At 39.0% G+C, this 18,460-nt stretch overlaps 2 protein-coding genes across 2 annotated transcripts in view; one reads left to right on the top strand and one right to left on the bottom strand.

Annotated features, from left to right (window-relative positions):
- Window positions 1-18,460, top strand: part of TMEM117 (transmembrane protein 117) — a 220,348-nt gene that overhangs the window by 21,921 nt on the left and 179,967 nt on the right. Inside the window, exon 3 of the mRNA XM_040596799.1 lies at window positions 12,827-12,959. Within this exon, the coding sequence (XP_040452733.1) occupies window positions 12,827-12,959 (133 nt within the window). The remainder of the gene's footprint in view (window positions 1-12,826; window positions 12,960-18,460) is intronic.
- LOC121089509 (P2Y purinoceptor 1-like) lies at window positions 2,388-8,281 on the bottom strand. The gene is made up of 2 exons (XM_040596800.1): window positions 8,212-8,281; window positions 2,388-3,409 (listed from the first exon to the last, which is right to left on the bottom strand). The coding sequence occupies exons 1-2, from the start codon at window positions 8,279-8,281 to the stop codon at window positions 2,388-2,390; spliced, it is 1,092 nt and encodes a 363-aa protein (XP_040452734.1).

Consider the following 18,460-nt stretch of genomic DNA (forward strand, 5'->3'; position numbering starts at 1 on the left):
AGAAGTGACTTTGATAATGTTTTTCAGAATTTCTTCTCAGTTGAATGCTTCTTTCCTCAGTAACAGCAACAGATCTTTCTAATGATACTTGCTTAATATGTAATAGCAACATCAACATCTATATAGTAGATATTAAACACTGAGAATAAAATTACCTGAACAGAAAAACAACTGTTTTGCTATTTAAAATCTCTAGAAAATGTAGAGAAGTTGCTGCTGTAAGTCATTGTTGTCTCTCCTGGAAAAGCTCACATATTAGAAGTCCTGACAGATAAAACCTGAGAATCTGTGCTTCCCAGTGGTGTAAAGTTGTATTTTCTAGCCCAGGACTGCAGTGAGTTTTCACGTTTATTTTTCTGTCTGGCAAAGTGTATTTTGATTTCATATTGAATTTTACCCAGCCCAAACACAAGACAAATGAGCTTGCTGAAAAGCAATACTGAGGTGGAGAAAGGAGGGAGAAGCAGTGTATCTGTACCTTTAAAGATAGATTGAAAGATAAAAATGGCAAGTGTTTGTTTTTGGAAATAGCTTACTGTTTACAGTCTTGGGTGGTTGGGAGCAATAAACTCATTTAGCCTAGAGATTCACGCTAATGCCTGCTGCTCTATCTTTTTTCATGCTGAGAGCACCTTTGTCATTAAATGGCATTGACATAGTTTCTGTATCAGTCTGAGATGTAAGTGTGTATTATAGTAGGTAACTGCTGAGGGGTGCCTATCCATGGATTAAAAAGCTCTCTCTCTTAAGGAAGCCAATGCATTGTTAATAACCCTGTCATGTTTTCAGTGGACAATTCATGCATAAAAAGAAAGATGAATATTTTTATTTTAAAATAAGGGAAATTATCAAGGGGAAAAGGCAGCACTTGCAATAAGGTGAGTACATTAACTCCCCTGCACAGAATATAGCCGTGCAATAATGCTTCAGACCTTGTGAATTTGCTGGTGTATCCAAACACATGTAAAGTGTTTCAGATTATCAGGACCTGGTTCTTCATCACAGTTGCAGACAATTAAAACCCACATAGTTCTAAATATTATATATACATATATATTTACTCAGTACAATTGAAACATACAACAAAAGAGATATAGTGCCCATGTAAAATGGAATGATTTTCACATAGAGATATGTGAGGACCAAATTATATTAAAAGTATGGAAATTAAAGAAATAAAATACTGTACAGAGGATATTGAAAGTAACTTATTACTAGTAACTTCTGAAAATAAAGTTGACATACTCACTGATACATGGGCTTTTATAATTAACAAGGTAGTGTGTGGCACTTGGCCAGAAAGCAGGTCATCAGGTGGTTGATTATGGAACATGATTATTTTGCCCATACAATGTGTTGAAAGAACACGTATTTAATAACTTTTGAAGGTGGATGTTCTGATGACTATATGTTGTGCTGTTTTGATTAAAATGTACCTTAGACGGTCTTGAAACTGTGATGCTAAGACCCTAAATGAACAGGAGAAGAAGCAGTCCTGGTTAGCAGCATCTCTTATTCTTCCTGCAGCTCAGCCACCTCTGTATTTCAGAACTTTTCCTGTGCACATTTCTTCCTGTTGATGAGTTCAGAGTTCATGGCAGAACCACATGCTTCTCTGAAGCAGGACACTTAAGAGAAACAACTGTAATTGCCATGGATTTGAGGGACACCACCAGTGTGCCCTGCCTATTGGTTTGGAACCCTGCTGCCTGGGGAAGACTTAACAAAGCTCGGATCCATGCTTGTTTGCTTCTTGAGCAGATTCACTGTGGCTCTGATTATCCTCAGGGACTTTATCTTACTATTTATTGTTTGTTTTGTTTGTTTTCGGAAATGTGCTGCACTTACCCAGGTTAATGAGGTTCTGCTGGCAGTGTCAGTGGAACTCTAGTGCAAGCAGCATTAAAGTGAAGTACTTGCAGAAAGCCTCTCTGCAAATGCTCAAGAAGTTCAGCTGTAAGCATCATGATTATTATTAATTGCACAGTACAGTCACAGCAGCACTTACAAACATATGAAAGAATGATTAACAGAAACTATAAAAAGGCTTCTCAACACTGTGTGCTCTTAATCTTACTGTATTTTTCTGGGCAAGACTTAAAGCAGCTACCTAGAACTTTTCTTCATAGTTCATTCCATGTTGCATGTATATACAGGTAACAAGTGCTATTTTGCAATAATTTAAGGTATATTTATGACAAGAACATTTAAAATGCCAAATCTGTAAGCTGGGAGTTGCTAGTGAGGTTTTTTTTGCATTTTTATTCTGCATTGCTGTGTATTCTTGCTTATTGAAGAGATTGCTGTGCAATACAGGAGACCAAATTCTAAACGGGTCTAATGACACAAAGCCAAATGGGCAGTGGGAGATGCAGGTAGACTGATGTTCAAGTCATTGTTCTTGGGGACAGAGTGCTGTCCCTTACCCTTCCTGTCAAACAACAGCAGCACTGGCATTTGGGGTGACATTTTATACTTTTAATACTTTGATAGAATGTCTTATTTGCTACTGTAAAAATGATTGGATCAAGGCAACTGTTGATGCTGCAGATGATCTCTGTAACTTTATAAATGGCACTTAATGTGCTTATGTTCCCACAGGGTGGTTGACAATTAATTCTGTAAGTCAGTATCACCATCATCATAACATGATAAGGTATGAAAGAAACAGCAAACACAATCATAGCAGCTGATATCAGTAACAGAGGTCTAACAAGTCTGTTCCTTCTTTGTTGACGTTTACTGAGTTGTATTAATGCTTTGAGAGTCAACATATAGCATGTAAAGATGACTGTGACTGGAATTAGGAATCTCAGTACCATCTTGGAGAGTGTGAATGGCACTGCAAATTGTAAAGGTCCTTCAGTGCCGTCCAGGGAATCTATAAAGTCATGTTGTCTTCCAGTTGCCACTGTGTAGTAGATCTCCGGCATCGATGCAATCACTATGAAGATCCATACACCAATGGTACAAAACACGGCCTTTCCTTTATCCCACCATGTTAATGAAGTGATAGGATGGACAGCACCTACATATCTGTCAAAACTGATGAGTGTCAGGAAATAGACACTTCCATAGATATTAATACTGAAAAATAGTCTTATGATCTGATAAAATGCTTGACTGGAATAGGCAGCTAACTTCTGGAGACTGTAATATACTGAAAAAGGTGCCATGAGAGTCCAAGTAAAGTCACACAGTGACAAATTAAAGAGAAATATGGTATTGGTAGTCCATGTCTTCATGCAGTACACATAATGTCGTAGTGCAAGTATATTGCCTAGAAATCCTACTAATAAAGTGAAAAGGCAAAGCAGAATCAGCAAATAACAGTACCACTCCAGCTTAGGATTTCTGTTGCAAATGAGAATAATGCATGTACCATTCATCATCTTTCCATGGAGCATGCCTGAAGGGAAAAGAGAAATGAACAGGTTTTAAAATAAAAATTGAATTAGATGCATTCAATTTAAAATTAAAAACTTTTACTTTAAATCCAGTATGTTTGAACTGGCAAAAGAATTCAGAATATGGTATATACAAGCTCTTTTCTGTCTGTAAAAAATGTAAATTCCAAGTAGGTTAACACTTAAAGCTTACTCTAGAGCACCAGCACAGGCAGATCTTCATGAACTTTTATCCAAACTTTTATATTCCTTCCTCTCTAATGTTTAGTGTAATGTATGATAGATGAGAGAAAAAACCACACACCCTCAATCACAGCAGCATCCCCTTGCCCACTAATGTATCTATCTTTGGAAGAAGCAGAGGAGAGGACAGGAGGACAGGAATTGCCCATGCTCATTCCATCCTTGTTTTGATCGCCAGCAGTATCCATACTGTGCCTAGAGACACGTGTAATGGGGGCAGCTGTGCAGTGGGGCTGTCACTGAGATCCAGAAGACAGCATCAGAACAAATCAGGATGAAATCCTGCTTTTGGTGAAGGCCACCGCAACTTTTCCATCTAAAGTGCTGGACAAACTATTTCCCTCCCCGCCGCCTCCCCCCCCCCCCCCCCCCCCCCCCCCCCCCTTGTTCTTTGGCTTTTGTCTGTAAATTAGTGTCCCAGGCCAAAAGCATTGTGCTTGTGGTAGGGTTAGAAAAGGTTCATTTTGTCTCACTCTTTATGGCCAGGTTTGTATCAATGCCCATTATGGAATATCTGGCATATAGATCTGCAGCGTGTTTTTCAAAGCAAGGTTTTTGTGCTTGTAAAGTCTTACATTTAATCTCAATGATTTTGTACTCCTAATAAAAACAAAATAAAGACTGAAATATTCTGCCAGAATGAGCTGTCCCAACTGCAGTTTTTTATGTTTCTAGAACCTCTCTCCAAACGATACAGCAGATGCCAAACCGTTAGGTCTGTCCAAGTAGGAACTTCATGAGGGTCATCCAAATCACCATTTATAGATCAGGGTCCACTACAGTGCTTCATGGGTTAAAGCTTTACTCACTACTTATACTTAGAATGGAAAAAAGGACTTTTTCAAAATGTTACTGACTCCTTGAAAAATTTTCAAACAGCTTTGACCATTAAGTTGATAGTAGTGGTTTTCTTGAAAATAATGTTTTGCTTTCATGTCACCCTTAATGCAATATGACTTTTCCAAAGGTATGTTCACAGATATATGTCAAATTATAACAAACACAAGCTACAGTGAAGACCGGCTAAATAGAGACTGCATTATTGTGCTTTGCAAATGTATAGTTCACCCTATAGTGAAATGACAAAAAGCTAGTTCAGAATGTACTCAATGAAATTAGGAAATGTGGTCGTATCTCTAGAAGCTCAGCAACAAAAGCAGTCACATGACTTTCCAGAAAGTGAATATGGATAGAAAGCCATCTGTTGTACTCACAGGTGGGGAATGTTTGCTCTCTAAGTGTATTTTGTTAAGTATTGCAGCAATGTACTTTAACCTGGGGTACCTGTACTCATTCTCTTTCGCTACTCTTCTCCATAGCCTTTGTGAATATAAAAAATGACACAGACTTTGTGCAATTTTTCTCTTCAGCTGAATTTTATAAGATATCCCTGTAAATTCTTTAAAATGTAGCCACCCTAATAAGTACAATACTGTTAAGTAGGATTTTCTTATAACGTGTTCAATTAAAAGGGCTTTGAATATATATAGGAAAGTTATCTTTTCCTACAGTCCTCTTGGCTAGAGGTCATGTGCTTTGAATGAAGTTGTATTTCCTACCTCTCTGCTTTCCTTTTCAATAATTACAAATGAAAGCACTGAACACTTGAATCCAAGTCGTGCAGGCAGTATACGTAAGCCCTAAATGGACTATGAAGAGCATGTCCATAGCTGCATGAAAGAATTGTAATGCCAGGTTCCGGATCTCCTCAGGCTCCTGGAAGAGGACTATAGGGAGGTCTGAATGGAGGTGGGCAGACAGCTGTGCTGCCTGCTCCAATGTGCTGTAAGTTGGCTGGATAAAGCCTGGATGTGTAGCCTTGTAACTGCGTCAGGGCAATTACAGACCTGAGCTAATAAATCCCCTACTCCCTTCATCACCTTCAGATTGCTGGACTGCATGCAGGGTTGAACTGTATGAGTTTAGTTATGTAGCTGGAGGGGCTAGAACTGCACAGCTGGGTAAAGTGCATTTGGAGCTTAGAGAGTCATTAGAAGATGTGTATTTGTGTGGGCATTTCCTATGTGTCTACCTTGGGATTCATATTTGAATTTTCTGAAATATTCTTAACATCTCCTGTTAATTCTTTGTATCAGTACAGCTTAGAGGCTGTAACCAAGACTAGATTCTTGAAACAGTGTGCTTTGCAATTGATGTGACTTCCAGGGTGGGCACAGGGGAACTGGTGCAGAGATAAAAGGAAACTTTCCCGAGGTAACATAATAAGCAAGAGAAGAACACAAGGAGTTTGGCCCTCAGGCCAGTGCTGTAACATTAATTTCTGGTCTTCCATCAGAAGAATTTGAAACCTTGTACAATCAGGACCCAGTTTCACTGCATGTGGGAATACAGGCAGCACGCCCTGCTATGTCCTCAGGCCATTGGAGCCACCCTGGTGTCCAGCAGATCCACATATGTGCTGTAATGATTTTCAGAAGTGACTTTTTTTTTTATATCAGACAACAGCAAGTTTTCCGTCTACTATCTTAGCACCAACAGAATAACTGCAGCTACAGGATATGACTAGATCATCTTCACAGTTCAAGTTCAAAATTTTGCATCTGTCATTTAAGAAACCTTACTCTTTCTTAACATTGCTGTATTCGGTACTAGGTCCACGCAGTCTAAACAAAGCCAGCCAACACACATACGCACATCTCGGCAGTGGCAGAATGAGCAACAGCGCCGTGACATTATGCTGTGACAGATGAGGAGTTGCATATGTTGTTAGTGCTCACTAAGAACAGACTTGCCAGACTTTGATGAAAGTAGGATTGGGTTTTCAAGGCTAAAAATTACTTCAGATTCATTGAGATTAGATTTTCAGCTGAACAGTTTCAGACATTGATGGAGATGGCCATGAACATTAAATGGATAGAAAGAGCAATCACATGATGGAGCATCCAGAATTAAAGGACTACCTCTGATTTGTTGAAGGGCTTGATATTAAAGTGTTACACATATGCCTAGGAAAGGGTTGAAGTTTATGGGTACAACCACTCATAATTAAGACACGAAAGAATGCTAAATTCATGGGTAAGAATTTTATTTTTTGCTTGTTTCTGCTTCTGCAGTCTAATGAATCCAACCCATCTTATGCACTGTGAATCTAAAGATGCTAGAAAAGTTCTAGTTTTTAAAAGAAGTGACCTGTTTGATTGACTTTTTGTGTCTCCCTTTTGGGCTGTCTCTTCTTTTGGACCTCAAAGAAATATGGCTTAGAGCTGTAACTCTCTGGCAATGAGTATCTACAAGCTCCTTTGTCATTAACCCCGGCAGCATCTGCACGCTGTTACAGAAAGTCAGCTGCGTTCCAGCTGATGAGCTGATTTACTGCCTGGTTTGTTGCAGGGGAACAAAAAGTTTCTACTACGCTGTGTTCCCCTTGTACCTGGGACGTGGCCTCCAAAGCCTTGGAGCAGAGAGAAGACCTTGTTTCAGTAAAAAAAATTACTTTTTGAGGAAACTTCTTTTGGAGCTAAGAAACGCTGTGTCACTGTAGTTATTCATGTGGCATTTAACTTGTTCCATTAGGTTTTTATTTAAAAAATACCTAATTGTATGTATAAATCTATCCTAGGAACCATATTCTTCCCTGTCATACCTGTGGGGTCTTTTGACATTTTTAACAAAGTTTTAATAAGTGATTGATTTGGCCTCAAAAAAAGATTAGAGTTAACAGCTTATTTTATGTCATTTTATCCATCTCTACTCTCTTTGCCCCTTGCTCCTTTTTGCTTCCTGTTCTTTATAGTAGAAGCCCTAATTTTACACGAACCGTTTTATTTGTTGGGATTACTCTGAGAATTTAATTTGCCTGTTTGCAACTGTATTTTAATCTGGTACAAATCTGTTCCAGTTACCAGATAGGTTTTCCAAATTTCTGACTGTTCACACACTGATATATTTTTGTTCCATGTGCTTTCAAAGTGTCTGCTTTCAGCTCACTTTATCAAATTAATAAAGTGTAAAAAAGGAAGTCCTAGGTTTTGTTATAAAAATACCAAGCATTATTTGCAATTTTTACTTTAACATCTTACTTGTTAGGTAATCATATTATGCATTCCCTTTTTACGTTCAGCTGAATTGATAAGAAGGGATATATAATGCAATATGAGTATTAAGTGGAGCATTAAATATATTTTAATTCAAGTGCATTTAGCATATTATACATACTAGTACAATGGGAACAATAAGTAATATACAGCAGCATTTTGTATGCTGTTAGGTAAGTAGATTGTGCTAACATCCAATTCCTTTCTTTTTAATGACTCAATCGATATTGTGATTAAGCTACCTTTTCTTTCATTATAAAATAATGTTCATGTACTTACTTGAGAATTAATAAAGTCCTATATGGCAAAGATAAGCTACAGTAGAAGGACAGTTAAGGTGTAAGAATTTGCCTACCAAAGACAATATTTATGAAGAAGTACTTTAAAAAATATTAAATCTATAAAGTATGTGTATGCATTAATCAGTGTGTAATAGCTAAATAGGTAAAAATATATTGCTTAGGAGAATACAGGTGTAATGAATACTTAATAAATCTTTCTCTTACCTGTTTTAGAAAGGTTGGAATTATCTATTTTACAGAAGTCTAGGTGCCAGTCTGTGCTTTTCCTCTCCATTAATCTGAACCTTCAAAAATCACGAGTGTATTTTGTGAGTACTGTATTTAATCCAAGGTGTTGGTAATATTCTATATGCAATGGCAGCTCTTCAGAGAGCAGATACCAACTGCAAGGGAGATACCTTTTATCATTAAGCCCCTCCTCTCAGTAAGTCAGGATAAATTGCTATTGCCATAGCAGCCTCTGCTTGCTTTTTAGGGAAGGACAGACTTACTGCATATCCCCGGTCTAGCTAGGCCTGGGGCTGTCATTGTTTCCAACAGTGAAAAAGAAGAAACGTACAAATGCTTGAGGCATGTACATGTGTGTTTGCACTTTCCCTTTCTTCCCCCTTCTTCACTGCCAGAATCCTTGTTATTGCTGCCTTACTACTGAAATGGTCCATGGACCTGTGTTGCTCTTTCCCCATCGCAGAGCTTGGTCCAGCCCACCTACCTACCTATCAGTTTTCCTGCCTCACAGTTCCCACCTCATTCCAAAAGCTTAGCCCTGTCAGAGAACTCCCATTCTCCAACTCTGCTTAATCTGGAGCTCAAATCCTACCTACCACATCAGCCCTTAGCCCAGGTCTGCTCCAGGTCCTCCGGTCTTCCTTCCCCAGACATGCGTCTCCAGTCTTCAGCAGCACACACATCCTGGGATATTCCCGTTTAATTCCCTGAATGAACAGCTTATGTTTTTTACTAATTTCCCCTGCATAAGCTTCCCCGTGTGTCCAGCTGCAACTGGATTTTACAGTTCAACAACAGCTCCCAGAGATTGCCTCCATCCCAGACCATTCCGTCTGCTATACCACCTCTCTTGATACTTCCTGTCCAGCTCCTCATCTTCCTTCTCTTTTCCCTACTTTGACATCTTCTGGCACCTGACTGCACTGTCTCATCATTAGATGCTGTCCTTCACCTTACTGCTTGAATTATCAATTGTCTTCTCCTCTTGCCTTCTGCTGGGGCACTCTCTGCCTTGGAAAAGCAAATTCCCATCTCTTGCACTGGTGAGGTTTTCAATAATCCAACAGTTGAAGAACCCATTAAAAAAATCCACCTTGTTTTAGAAAAGAAAAATTATATCTGGGAAAAATATAGACCATCTTAAACCCATCATAAAACAGCAATACTCTGTTATTAGGGCATGCAAGTGTGACACTTGCTGTATCTACTGAAATCAGTCAAGGTAAAAGGAAAGTCGCTAGAGCACAAGAGTTGTGAACACTGAAGGAGGTCAGGATGTCAAAACGAGTATGAACTACTGGATTGAGGTGCATGACACTCACCCAGATGAGGAAGATCTAGTATGGCTGAGCTTTAAGAAAGTGGTTGTTAGAAATTCTGGTAAGAACGGCTCAAGACTTGTAAAGATTCAGGAGAAAAAAACCTCCAGATGGTAAATAAACTGTGTGCCTCAAAAGTTTAGAGATGAAAGACAAAAGGGTGATAGGGTATTCTTGCAGAAGCAAGTATAGATACTATTACTAGATACTATTACGATGCTAAAAACTGATAGGTTGTTTATTTTAGGAAAGGAGAGGGCTGGACATGACAGAGATTCGGCAGAGGAAAAGAGGGATGAGAGTTGATGTGAAGATCTGGAAATTGGATAGAATGAAATTGTATGAGCAGGTGAAAAGGGTAAAGGGCTACAGCAAAACAGAGGTGAGAAACTCTTGTGCTTGTGGTAATGGAGAAGGACAAAGAGAAGGTAAGAGGAGAAGACAGAGAAGCTAGTCCAAGGAAAAATACATTCCTGAAGGAAACATGACAAAAGTTTCACCTGTCACCAATGGTAAGAGTAAGCAGAACTTTTCAGGTGACAAGACATGCAACTGTTCTTTGGAAAAGGTATTCTCTGCAGAATAAAGTATAACACATCACATGATTGAAGTGCTTAGGTCTAAGAAAAACACACTGTATAAGATTCTACGCAGACTTATAATTTGATTTCCTAATGAAATTAGGGAAGTAAATAATGTATGTCAGGGGACATACTTTTACTTCAAATACTTAACACGAGAAAAGCTTTCTGAGACATGAAATGGAAAATGATGTATGACTCAGTAACCTTTTTTAAGCATTTGATATGAGTTATAATCTTTCTCAGCATCGTTTAAAAATACTATTATTAGTAAGTTATTGTTACATTCTTTTCTTCTTTCCTTTGGACTTCATATTCAGTGTGTAATGTTTGAAAATAAAATACAGAAATGTGTGCATAAAGAACTGAGAGTTTTCGTTATGTAGAAATAGTGAAAAAATACTAAGACTGCAGGAGCTTATCTTGTAATACTGCAATGAGGCATTATAATTCAACATTTGATGAATATTAAATTAATAAACTGCTTGGTAGCTGATCAGTCTTTCTGATTACCTTAATAGTAAAAATTACCACTGTAGCAACTATATTGCCCTTAAATGTATTAAATATTATCTGTTGGTACAAAGCCCTTTTGAAATCAAGTCTGGGTTGTTAGGTGTTGTTCTTGCTGGGAGTCGAGCACTGAAAGAATATTTCTACACCTTTCCACCATCATTCACCCACTCCTATTTAGATTATTAATCCTGCAAGTAGATGGCCTTTGAAAAAGCAAGAACTGTTAAAACCAAGTATAAACTACAAAAAGTAGGATGGGGAAGAATGTTGTTTTGCAGTAAGACTTTTGAGGGTGGGACAGTAATATCAATCTTGTTCTGCTAAACTTGTAGTATTACAGTTGTGAAAGGGCAGGAACATTACCATGAGAAACAATCATAGCTCAAATACTCTAGGGAATTAGGGAATGGTTAGTTTCTGTGGTGCGATGACAGTATCTGATGTATATATCTGACTAAGAAATGAATAGTAATTATGTCGTAAGTATGGCTGTAAGTTCTGTTCTCTTTCGTTATATGTTTTTTTGTTTCTTGGTGTGGTTTTTTTTTGTGTGTTTTTTTTTTTAATTGTTTTTTTTTTAGCTACCACCACTTACAGGCTTAATCAGTTTGTGCCCTTGTTGTGGTATAATCTAGAAAAAGTCTACATTGTAAGAAAGAATAATATTATTCTTCACCTTTGTGGATCAAGGACTTGAGCGTAAAGTGTAAATGATTTGTCTGTAATGTCACTGGAGGTCTCTGATAAAATTTGAAACTCAGTCTAAGTCTCCTGGCATTTGCCTGGTGCATATCACACCGTTGGATGGGGTCATCCCAGCTGAGCAGTTCAGTAGGATCGGAATCTTAAGACTTTGAATTTCAGTTTCCTATGTTAACATGTAATGACTGGCAGACAAGAACATGTGTCAGCCTTGTACTACATAACAAAATGGAGGAGCAATGAGATTGCACAGTATTGTTATCTCAGTCTTATGGAGGGGAGGGTTGATTATTTACTTATTACTAATAATGTATTTTTGTGTACTTTTGGGCTTAAGAGTAGTCTTTGACTTGAGGGATGACTTTTCCTCTGATACATGGTGTTTCCGTCTAGTCCAGGCAATTTCATCCTCAACTGGTCCTGCAGCTACCTTCTCAGAAAAGCAAATAATCTCTTTTTCTCATGAGGCCAAATGACCCAAATCCCCAATTCCATTCCGTGTCTGTGTTTTTCACAAGCTAGACAAACAAATGATATTTGACCTCATGCTGTCTGTAGTCAGTGGAAAGAGACAGGCAACCGTTAATGACTCTTTTTACTGATCGAGAAATATCTGGCATCAAATAATGGATAACACACAGCCTGAGCTACTTATGACACTTCAAAATTTATAAATAGGCACATTTCTCAGAGCATTGCTCAAATGCCACTAGAAAGTGGCTCTTGCCTTGAGGTCTAGACTAATTCCATGACATCTTCCCTGCTGTGGCATTGGTAAATAATCAACTCTCCTCTCAATAAGACTGAAATAACAATACTGTGTGGAGTGTAGGCTGTAACAGTTTCTAGAAAATGTGATGGTTAAGGCAGTTGCCCTTCCAATCCATCGCTCCTTCCCATTTTTGCACAGATGTGCAGCACTACTGTTCATTGAGCTTCAAAGTCAGCAGGCTGAAATGAAAGAAAACAAAAAGGTAATTTTCTTTTTTTCTAGATGGGTCAGTTGTCCACTCTTGTTCACTTGTGCATGGCTGCAGAGCTTGCTGTGCCACCAGGAGAGCAGAGCGAGTAGAGATAATAATGGCTGAAACTGGGAACCACAGAAAGCTGCTTACTCAGCATGTAGAATCACATGTAGTTTATGTAAAGCCACAGCCACATTTTGAGTGGGTACCACAGGTGTGATGTGGACTCCTTCAGACCTCATCAGTGATTCTGACTGTAAGAGCCCAAACCACTTTTTCATGTTTGTGGGAAACAACCTTGTAATTTTGTAGCAATAATGTCTGTTCATGCTGAATTACAGAAGAGTAGTTTGGGTGCATGATACTAGATCTGCTTTCCTCATACACAGTGGAGTAATTGGATATAAGAAGAAACACAGTTTTAGTACTCTATTTTGGTTTTGTTATCATGTAAACATGTATTTCCTGACTGACTAAAACATGCTTTCTCATAATATTCATACTACAGGTCAGTTGCTCCGTCTGAAAATGTTTCGAGAGGACCACGGGTCTTGGATGACAATGTTCTTCAGTACCATCCTCTTCCTCTTCATTTTTTCTCACATTTATAATCTGTTCCTCATTATGGCAGGGAATATGAGGTACGTTACAGAGTTCCTTTCTGTCTCTTTTGCTCTAGAATATATTCTACCAGAAACTCTTTTTTTTTTTTTTTCATATTATGCTGCTTTACAGTGAACAAGAGCTTACCAAAATGTAAACATACTAGTATTCACTATCTTTTTTTATTCCTCTGCTTTCTGAATTTTGGTAGACTAGTAATTTAATTGGTTAATTAGCCAAGAGGATTAAAGTATCAGGTATAAAAAGTGGGGTCCTAGACTAATAATACCAACTATTACATCAGAGTAATAATGAACATGATATCTTTTCTATTATTATTTAAAACTGTAGCTCAAAAAAATCAGGTTTAAGTTGGGGCTGAGTGGTTTAGAAGTATAAGCATTACTGTTGTGCATACTGAGGAAATTCTGAGAAAGTTAAAAGACATTGAAACATCAAACTTGAGGAAACTCGCACTCAAATATTAAGTGTGTAGTATAGTGCTACTTTGGTTATGTACAATAATATTTGCTGATTCAGTTTGTTAAAAAATATGCTTAAAAATCTATTTTTTTTCCCCATAACTTGCTTTGGCAGGGAAAGATTATGGTTGGCTAAGGGATGAAACTTTTTACAATGTCTGGATTTATTTTAAATGGAACTATTTATATTAATTTTCTGGCCTAAGAAGACTTGCTTTCTCCTATTATCTCAAAATTAGCACCACATTCACTTTTTGATTTTCCTGAGGAAACCGACATTATTAGTCATCTAATATATACAAAATTAATTAATTTGGTAAAAATCACAGTCATGCTGTTTATGAAAGGCAAGATAGCATCTGAAGAATTTCTAGCAAGGAATAAGAAACCCAGTGTCTATATGAATTGAAGAACAGTGCAAAAAGTTGAGTGACTTGTTCTTAGCACAATGTCAGAGCCATGCTGACAGAGTCCAGCTCTGGCGTGGTGTGTTGCAAATCTCAAGCCTGCTAACAAAAAACCGCAGTGTATGAAGTCCTGTTAATGATGTCACATAACCCAAAAGGTGAGTAGGAAGCAGACTGGGTGTCACTGAATGAACATCAGTGTAGAGCAGCTGGGCTGATCGTGAGATTGTGACACAAAGACTAAATGTATTGATTTGAGCAAGGCAGGTAAAGCAGCAGAATCACCGAGTGTTTTAGGAAACAATCACAGTAATGACGTAAATATGAATAAGTGCCTAATAACAGGCAGAATAATTATCCCTGAAATGAGGAGGGTAGGAGCATTGCAGGTTTCTGGCTTCCCTGTTTACATAGTTGTACTATTATTATTATATTAGGATTTATGTATGATATTTCTAATGCTCCATAAACTATAACTAGCTGCCAGACAAAGCATTTAATGGTTTTGAAGCTTTGACTTACGCCTGGAAATCAGAATTCATTTGTCCTTGTCAACATTCCTGCTCCTTGTATCTGTTACAAGCTTCCATTAGCTGCACTGAAGAGACTGCACAGCAATCAGCATCCACGTTCATGGAAATAGGCACAACCCTAGTGCTAAAATACCTGGCATCAGTCCATCTGCCCGCTGGCTTCCTGAGGGGCGAAGCCTATCCTCTCCTGGAGCTTATGCTCCAGCCCTAGATTTGTTATAATTGTTTTGGGAAGCTGACCATGCTGTGCTCAAGGAATCACACTGCTTTTTTGAAAGTGGACTGAAGGCTTCTTACAGCTGTTTTGAGTGTCCATCCCAGCAAAAAGGCAGCAAGCGGATACAGAGCAAACAATTCTGGTCTCAAACTGTACAGCATAAACCGTCAGTTAAACAGAGCCCTTGGCTCAGTCCTCTCAAAATTGAGGTAGAACAATGTGCAGTACTTTTGGAAAGAGGGTTTCTACAACAAACATCAAAGCCACCTACTTCATGTTGCCATAATAAAGTGTTTCAAGGAGTGGATTATTTTCTTCCTGAGTAAGTGTAATCCATATGAAAGCTATTTGCTTCATGGTTTGTACTTCTGTGGAAAAGAATACTTCCGTCTACACCTTTTGCTACAGTGCTGTACTGAAATGACTGACACTGGAGAGGCTGGCTTCCAGGATAAAGGTCAGAGTCTGCCTGCATGGAGGTTACAGTCTTTGTAGAGACAAGCTGACCTTCGTGCTTGTGGACTCCTATGAAACACAAGCACGCAGAACACGCATCTTTCCAATACAAGGGCTATGAAAGCCTTACAATTACTGTCTACAAGACTGAGTGAAAAACATTTCTTTTTTTGCTTGTGTTTGCTCCTTGCCCTGTCTGTGATTCAGCCTGCCCTGTGTGCTGGCAGGGGAGTGATTCTGACAAGTTTCTTTATGTCAGATGTTTGGTGTCATCAATGAAAATCCCTTTGTGACTCACAAGCAGGAAAACCGCGTCTTGCATGTGCATGCCGGCATGGATGATCACAGCAGAAGCAATATCCTGTTCAGGACTCAGGAAACCTGTGCCAGGAGTGCTTTAAAAGTCCGTCATGTTGACATCTCTGAAAAAAAAAAAAAGAAAAAAAAGAAAAAGTATATTTTACAGTTGTCAAGATTTAGGTTATTTTAAAATATATTTTTAAAGACACTTCACATGTGTCCTAGTGTGGCAGACCTAAAATTGTGAATGTGTCCCTTAGAAAAGGGTAGTGGTAGGGACTGTAGTTTTCTGGGAAGGGCAAAAGCTGAACAAATTGCTGGTGTTTGAATATATATTATATAGCTGTTTGCTGGGTGAATGTGTGAGTATTTGAATTGAAAATTTTGTGACAGGTTGAAATGCATTTTTTTAAATTTTAAGTCCCTGTTCTTTTTTTCAGTGGCATTTCCTCTTAGGGATTTCACAGCTTATGGCACTGACCCACCATACATTAGGTCATTGCTCTTGTAGTCAGAGCTGAACATTTGGTGAGGAAAAGCTGTCAGAGAATGATCTGTGGCTATTATTTCTTACTTATTCATCCCTGAAAACAGCAAGCAGAAGCCAAGCTGGGCACAGGCCAAGTTTGTGTAACTGTCTGAAGACCCAGCAGGGCTGAGGCACAGGCTTCAGGAATGAGGTGTTTGGTCCTTCTCTGCAAGAAGGATGTGGAATAGAGAGGCTGAATGTGGAAATGATCCAGAGGTAGGAAAGGTTCAGCCATTTTTCAGACTTAGGTTTAGAGGACACCTGGGGAGCGTAGCAGGACGAGTCAGTCAGAAGAGAGCAGTAGCTGTTAGAAAGCGGTCCTGGCCGAGGCTGCTGTGAGAATAACACAGGAAAACCTGTTCCTGTGAAAGTCAGAGTAACCTTAAGTAGTGCTTTATGCTCAAATAAGGAGAGAAGATTTGGAATAGTTTTAATACTTGGGGAACAGTAAAACCAGTTGTAGAGGGTCAGAAAACATATGTGATGCCAGAGGCTGAACTGTGCAGTGGGAACAAGACTGTTGAATTTCCTCTGCAGTTTGGTTTTTAAATGTTTGAAGTAGTGAGGAGAGCACTGCCGATTGCATCTTCTCAGTGGGCAAGTGTCTGTTAGCCAGTGATATGGTACATCGAGGAACTGATCTGACATGATGTGATGTACCATGGTCTGCTGTTCATGCTACGAGTCTTGTGGTGGTTTTGTGCTCACAAGCAGAAGCACAATGTCTATCACGTTGCAGTCCATCATGCTTGTGCACAGTGGCCCGTCATATACTTGTGTGCTATGTTGTCTGCATGAGCCCAGGCATCCTCGGAAAGAGGCTGGCTGCCACCTAAAGCGGCTCTCTGTGTCAAATCTGTCACTGTCACTTTGCCTGCTCTGCACTATTTTTTGCCCTCACATGGCTGAAAAAAATTCCTCCTTCCTTTATCCGTCTTACAACAGCTGTGGGAGCCTGTTTGGAGGTCTTAATTCATACTCTGCTATTTCCATCAACACAGTACAGTGAATAGAAGGGTTTTTTTTCTGTGGTTATAGAGAATAAGAAGATAGCAGCAGCTCTTTTGTGGTACTCTGCCTCTACTTTGCCAGGCTCCCTCAGAAATGTCTATCAGCTCCTGTCACTTTATGGTAACATTTTCTTCGACCAGTGCTTGATGAGGGGGGACCTGAAGCATACCTGCTTGGAAGCCGAAAAAGAGCATTGCCAGTGGCCACCAAGCGAGGCTGAGGGACGTGACCAGGAGAGGTGGTGATGAACAGCGGCTGCACCTAGTCACACAGTTAGGGCCACGAATGCACCTTGGGGTCCAGGCCCCTGCAGGGTGGCCGTCTGTCCGTGTGTCCGTCCCGGGATGTCCCTGCACAGCCGCTCGGGCAATGTTGTGTGCTACGGGCTGTGCCATGGAAAAAGCCTTACTGGTGTTCATTCCTGGTGTGCGGTGGTGAGGCCCAGGTGGTGGCAGCAAAGGGCGTTTTTTAGTGCAGTAGAAGAAACCCAGTGGAAGTATGCAGGGATGCTTCCAGCAAACTTTTTCTCTGGATCTTTCTGTGCCACAAGAAAATTAACAGCCCTTAATTCATCGCGTCTTTCTTTGAAGGAATTCTAGGTCTGGAAGTGTCCAGGGACTGTCCAATGTTTTTGTCATTTGTATTTTGCTTCTGTATGCATAATGTGCAAAGGTAAACAAAGTCAGTACGTACATGTATTGAAGTTTTTCCAATTGATTGCTTTTAAATGGAGAATATATTACCTAAAGGAAATCCATTCTCTCCTTCGGGAGCCTGTGTCAGCGAATAATGCTTTGATATTTAAAATTACAACAGGGTGATGTATTTTTCACATGACATCCAAAAATCAGAGTTGTGACTGCTTGTCTCACAATGTCAGCTGTCTTGTCTTTGGTGAAGTGATTTTCGGTTGACCAAAGGATGTTCAGGTGCATAATTATTTGACACTGAAAAGTGTCATTGAAATTGTACACTCAAACCATTTTTTATTTTGATGCTAATTGTCACATTACTATAGCAATAATAGAAGTTGTCAGGATTGCCATCTTTGAATGCTGAATGTGTCAGGAGAGAGTTTGTTGTGAATTTATTACCTGTGCTGCCAAAGGGTTTCGGTTATTCATATAAAACCCTAGGAGAGAGTACATCTTTTTGGTGTACTTTTGTCTTCTCTTATTGCTCATTTCCTTCACAGAAGAAGTGTGAAATTACAACACAATTTACAGTAACAGCAGAAGTTCCTTAGGAATAAAAAAATAGTCCTTAAAATAATTTTAATTAAACTTCATTTTGAAGAGGACTCTGTTTAATTGATTTACTGAATTGGGCACTGATTACAATCTGCAGTTGACAAATGCATACAAAGGGGGTTTGCATTTTGTTTAACAAGCTGAAACAAGGGAACAGCTGTATACATTTTTAATTTCTATTCATTGCATTACCCAAGTTAGTTACTGGGGTTTTTTTTGCTTTTTTCCCCAATTACAGCTACATACAGATGATTTTGTCCCTGGAAGTGTGTATTTACTGAAAGATTTATACCACATCTTATTCAGCATTCTGTGTTTTAGTTTATTTGATTACTTTTTAATGAGTCTGGGATT

This window comes from Falco naumanni, chromosome 5 (genome assembly GCF_017639655.2).
Source record: "Falco naumanni isolate bFalNau1 chromosome 5, bFalNau1.pat, whole genome shotgun sequence".
NCBI classification, from domain to species: Eukaryota; Metazoa; Chordata; class Aves; order Falconiformes; family Falconidae; genus Falco; species Falco naumanni.

Excerpts from the sequence above, each read along its gene's own strand:
- LOC121089509 (XM_040596800.1), bottom strand. The coding sequence starts at position 8,281 with ATGGAGAGGAAAAGCACAGACTGGCACCTAGACTTCTGTAAAATAGAT. Across the intron at positions 3,410-8,211 it reads TTCCAACCTTTCTAAAACAG|GCATGCTCCATGGAAAGATG; the intron begins GTAAGAGAAAGA and ends TTTTCCCTTCAG.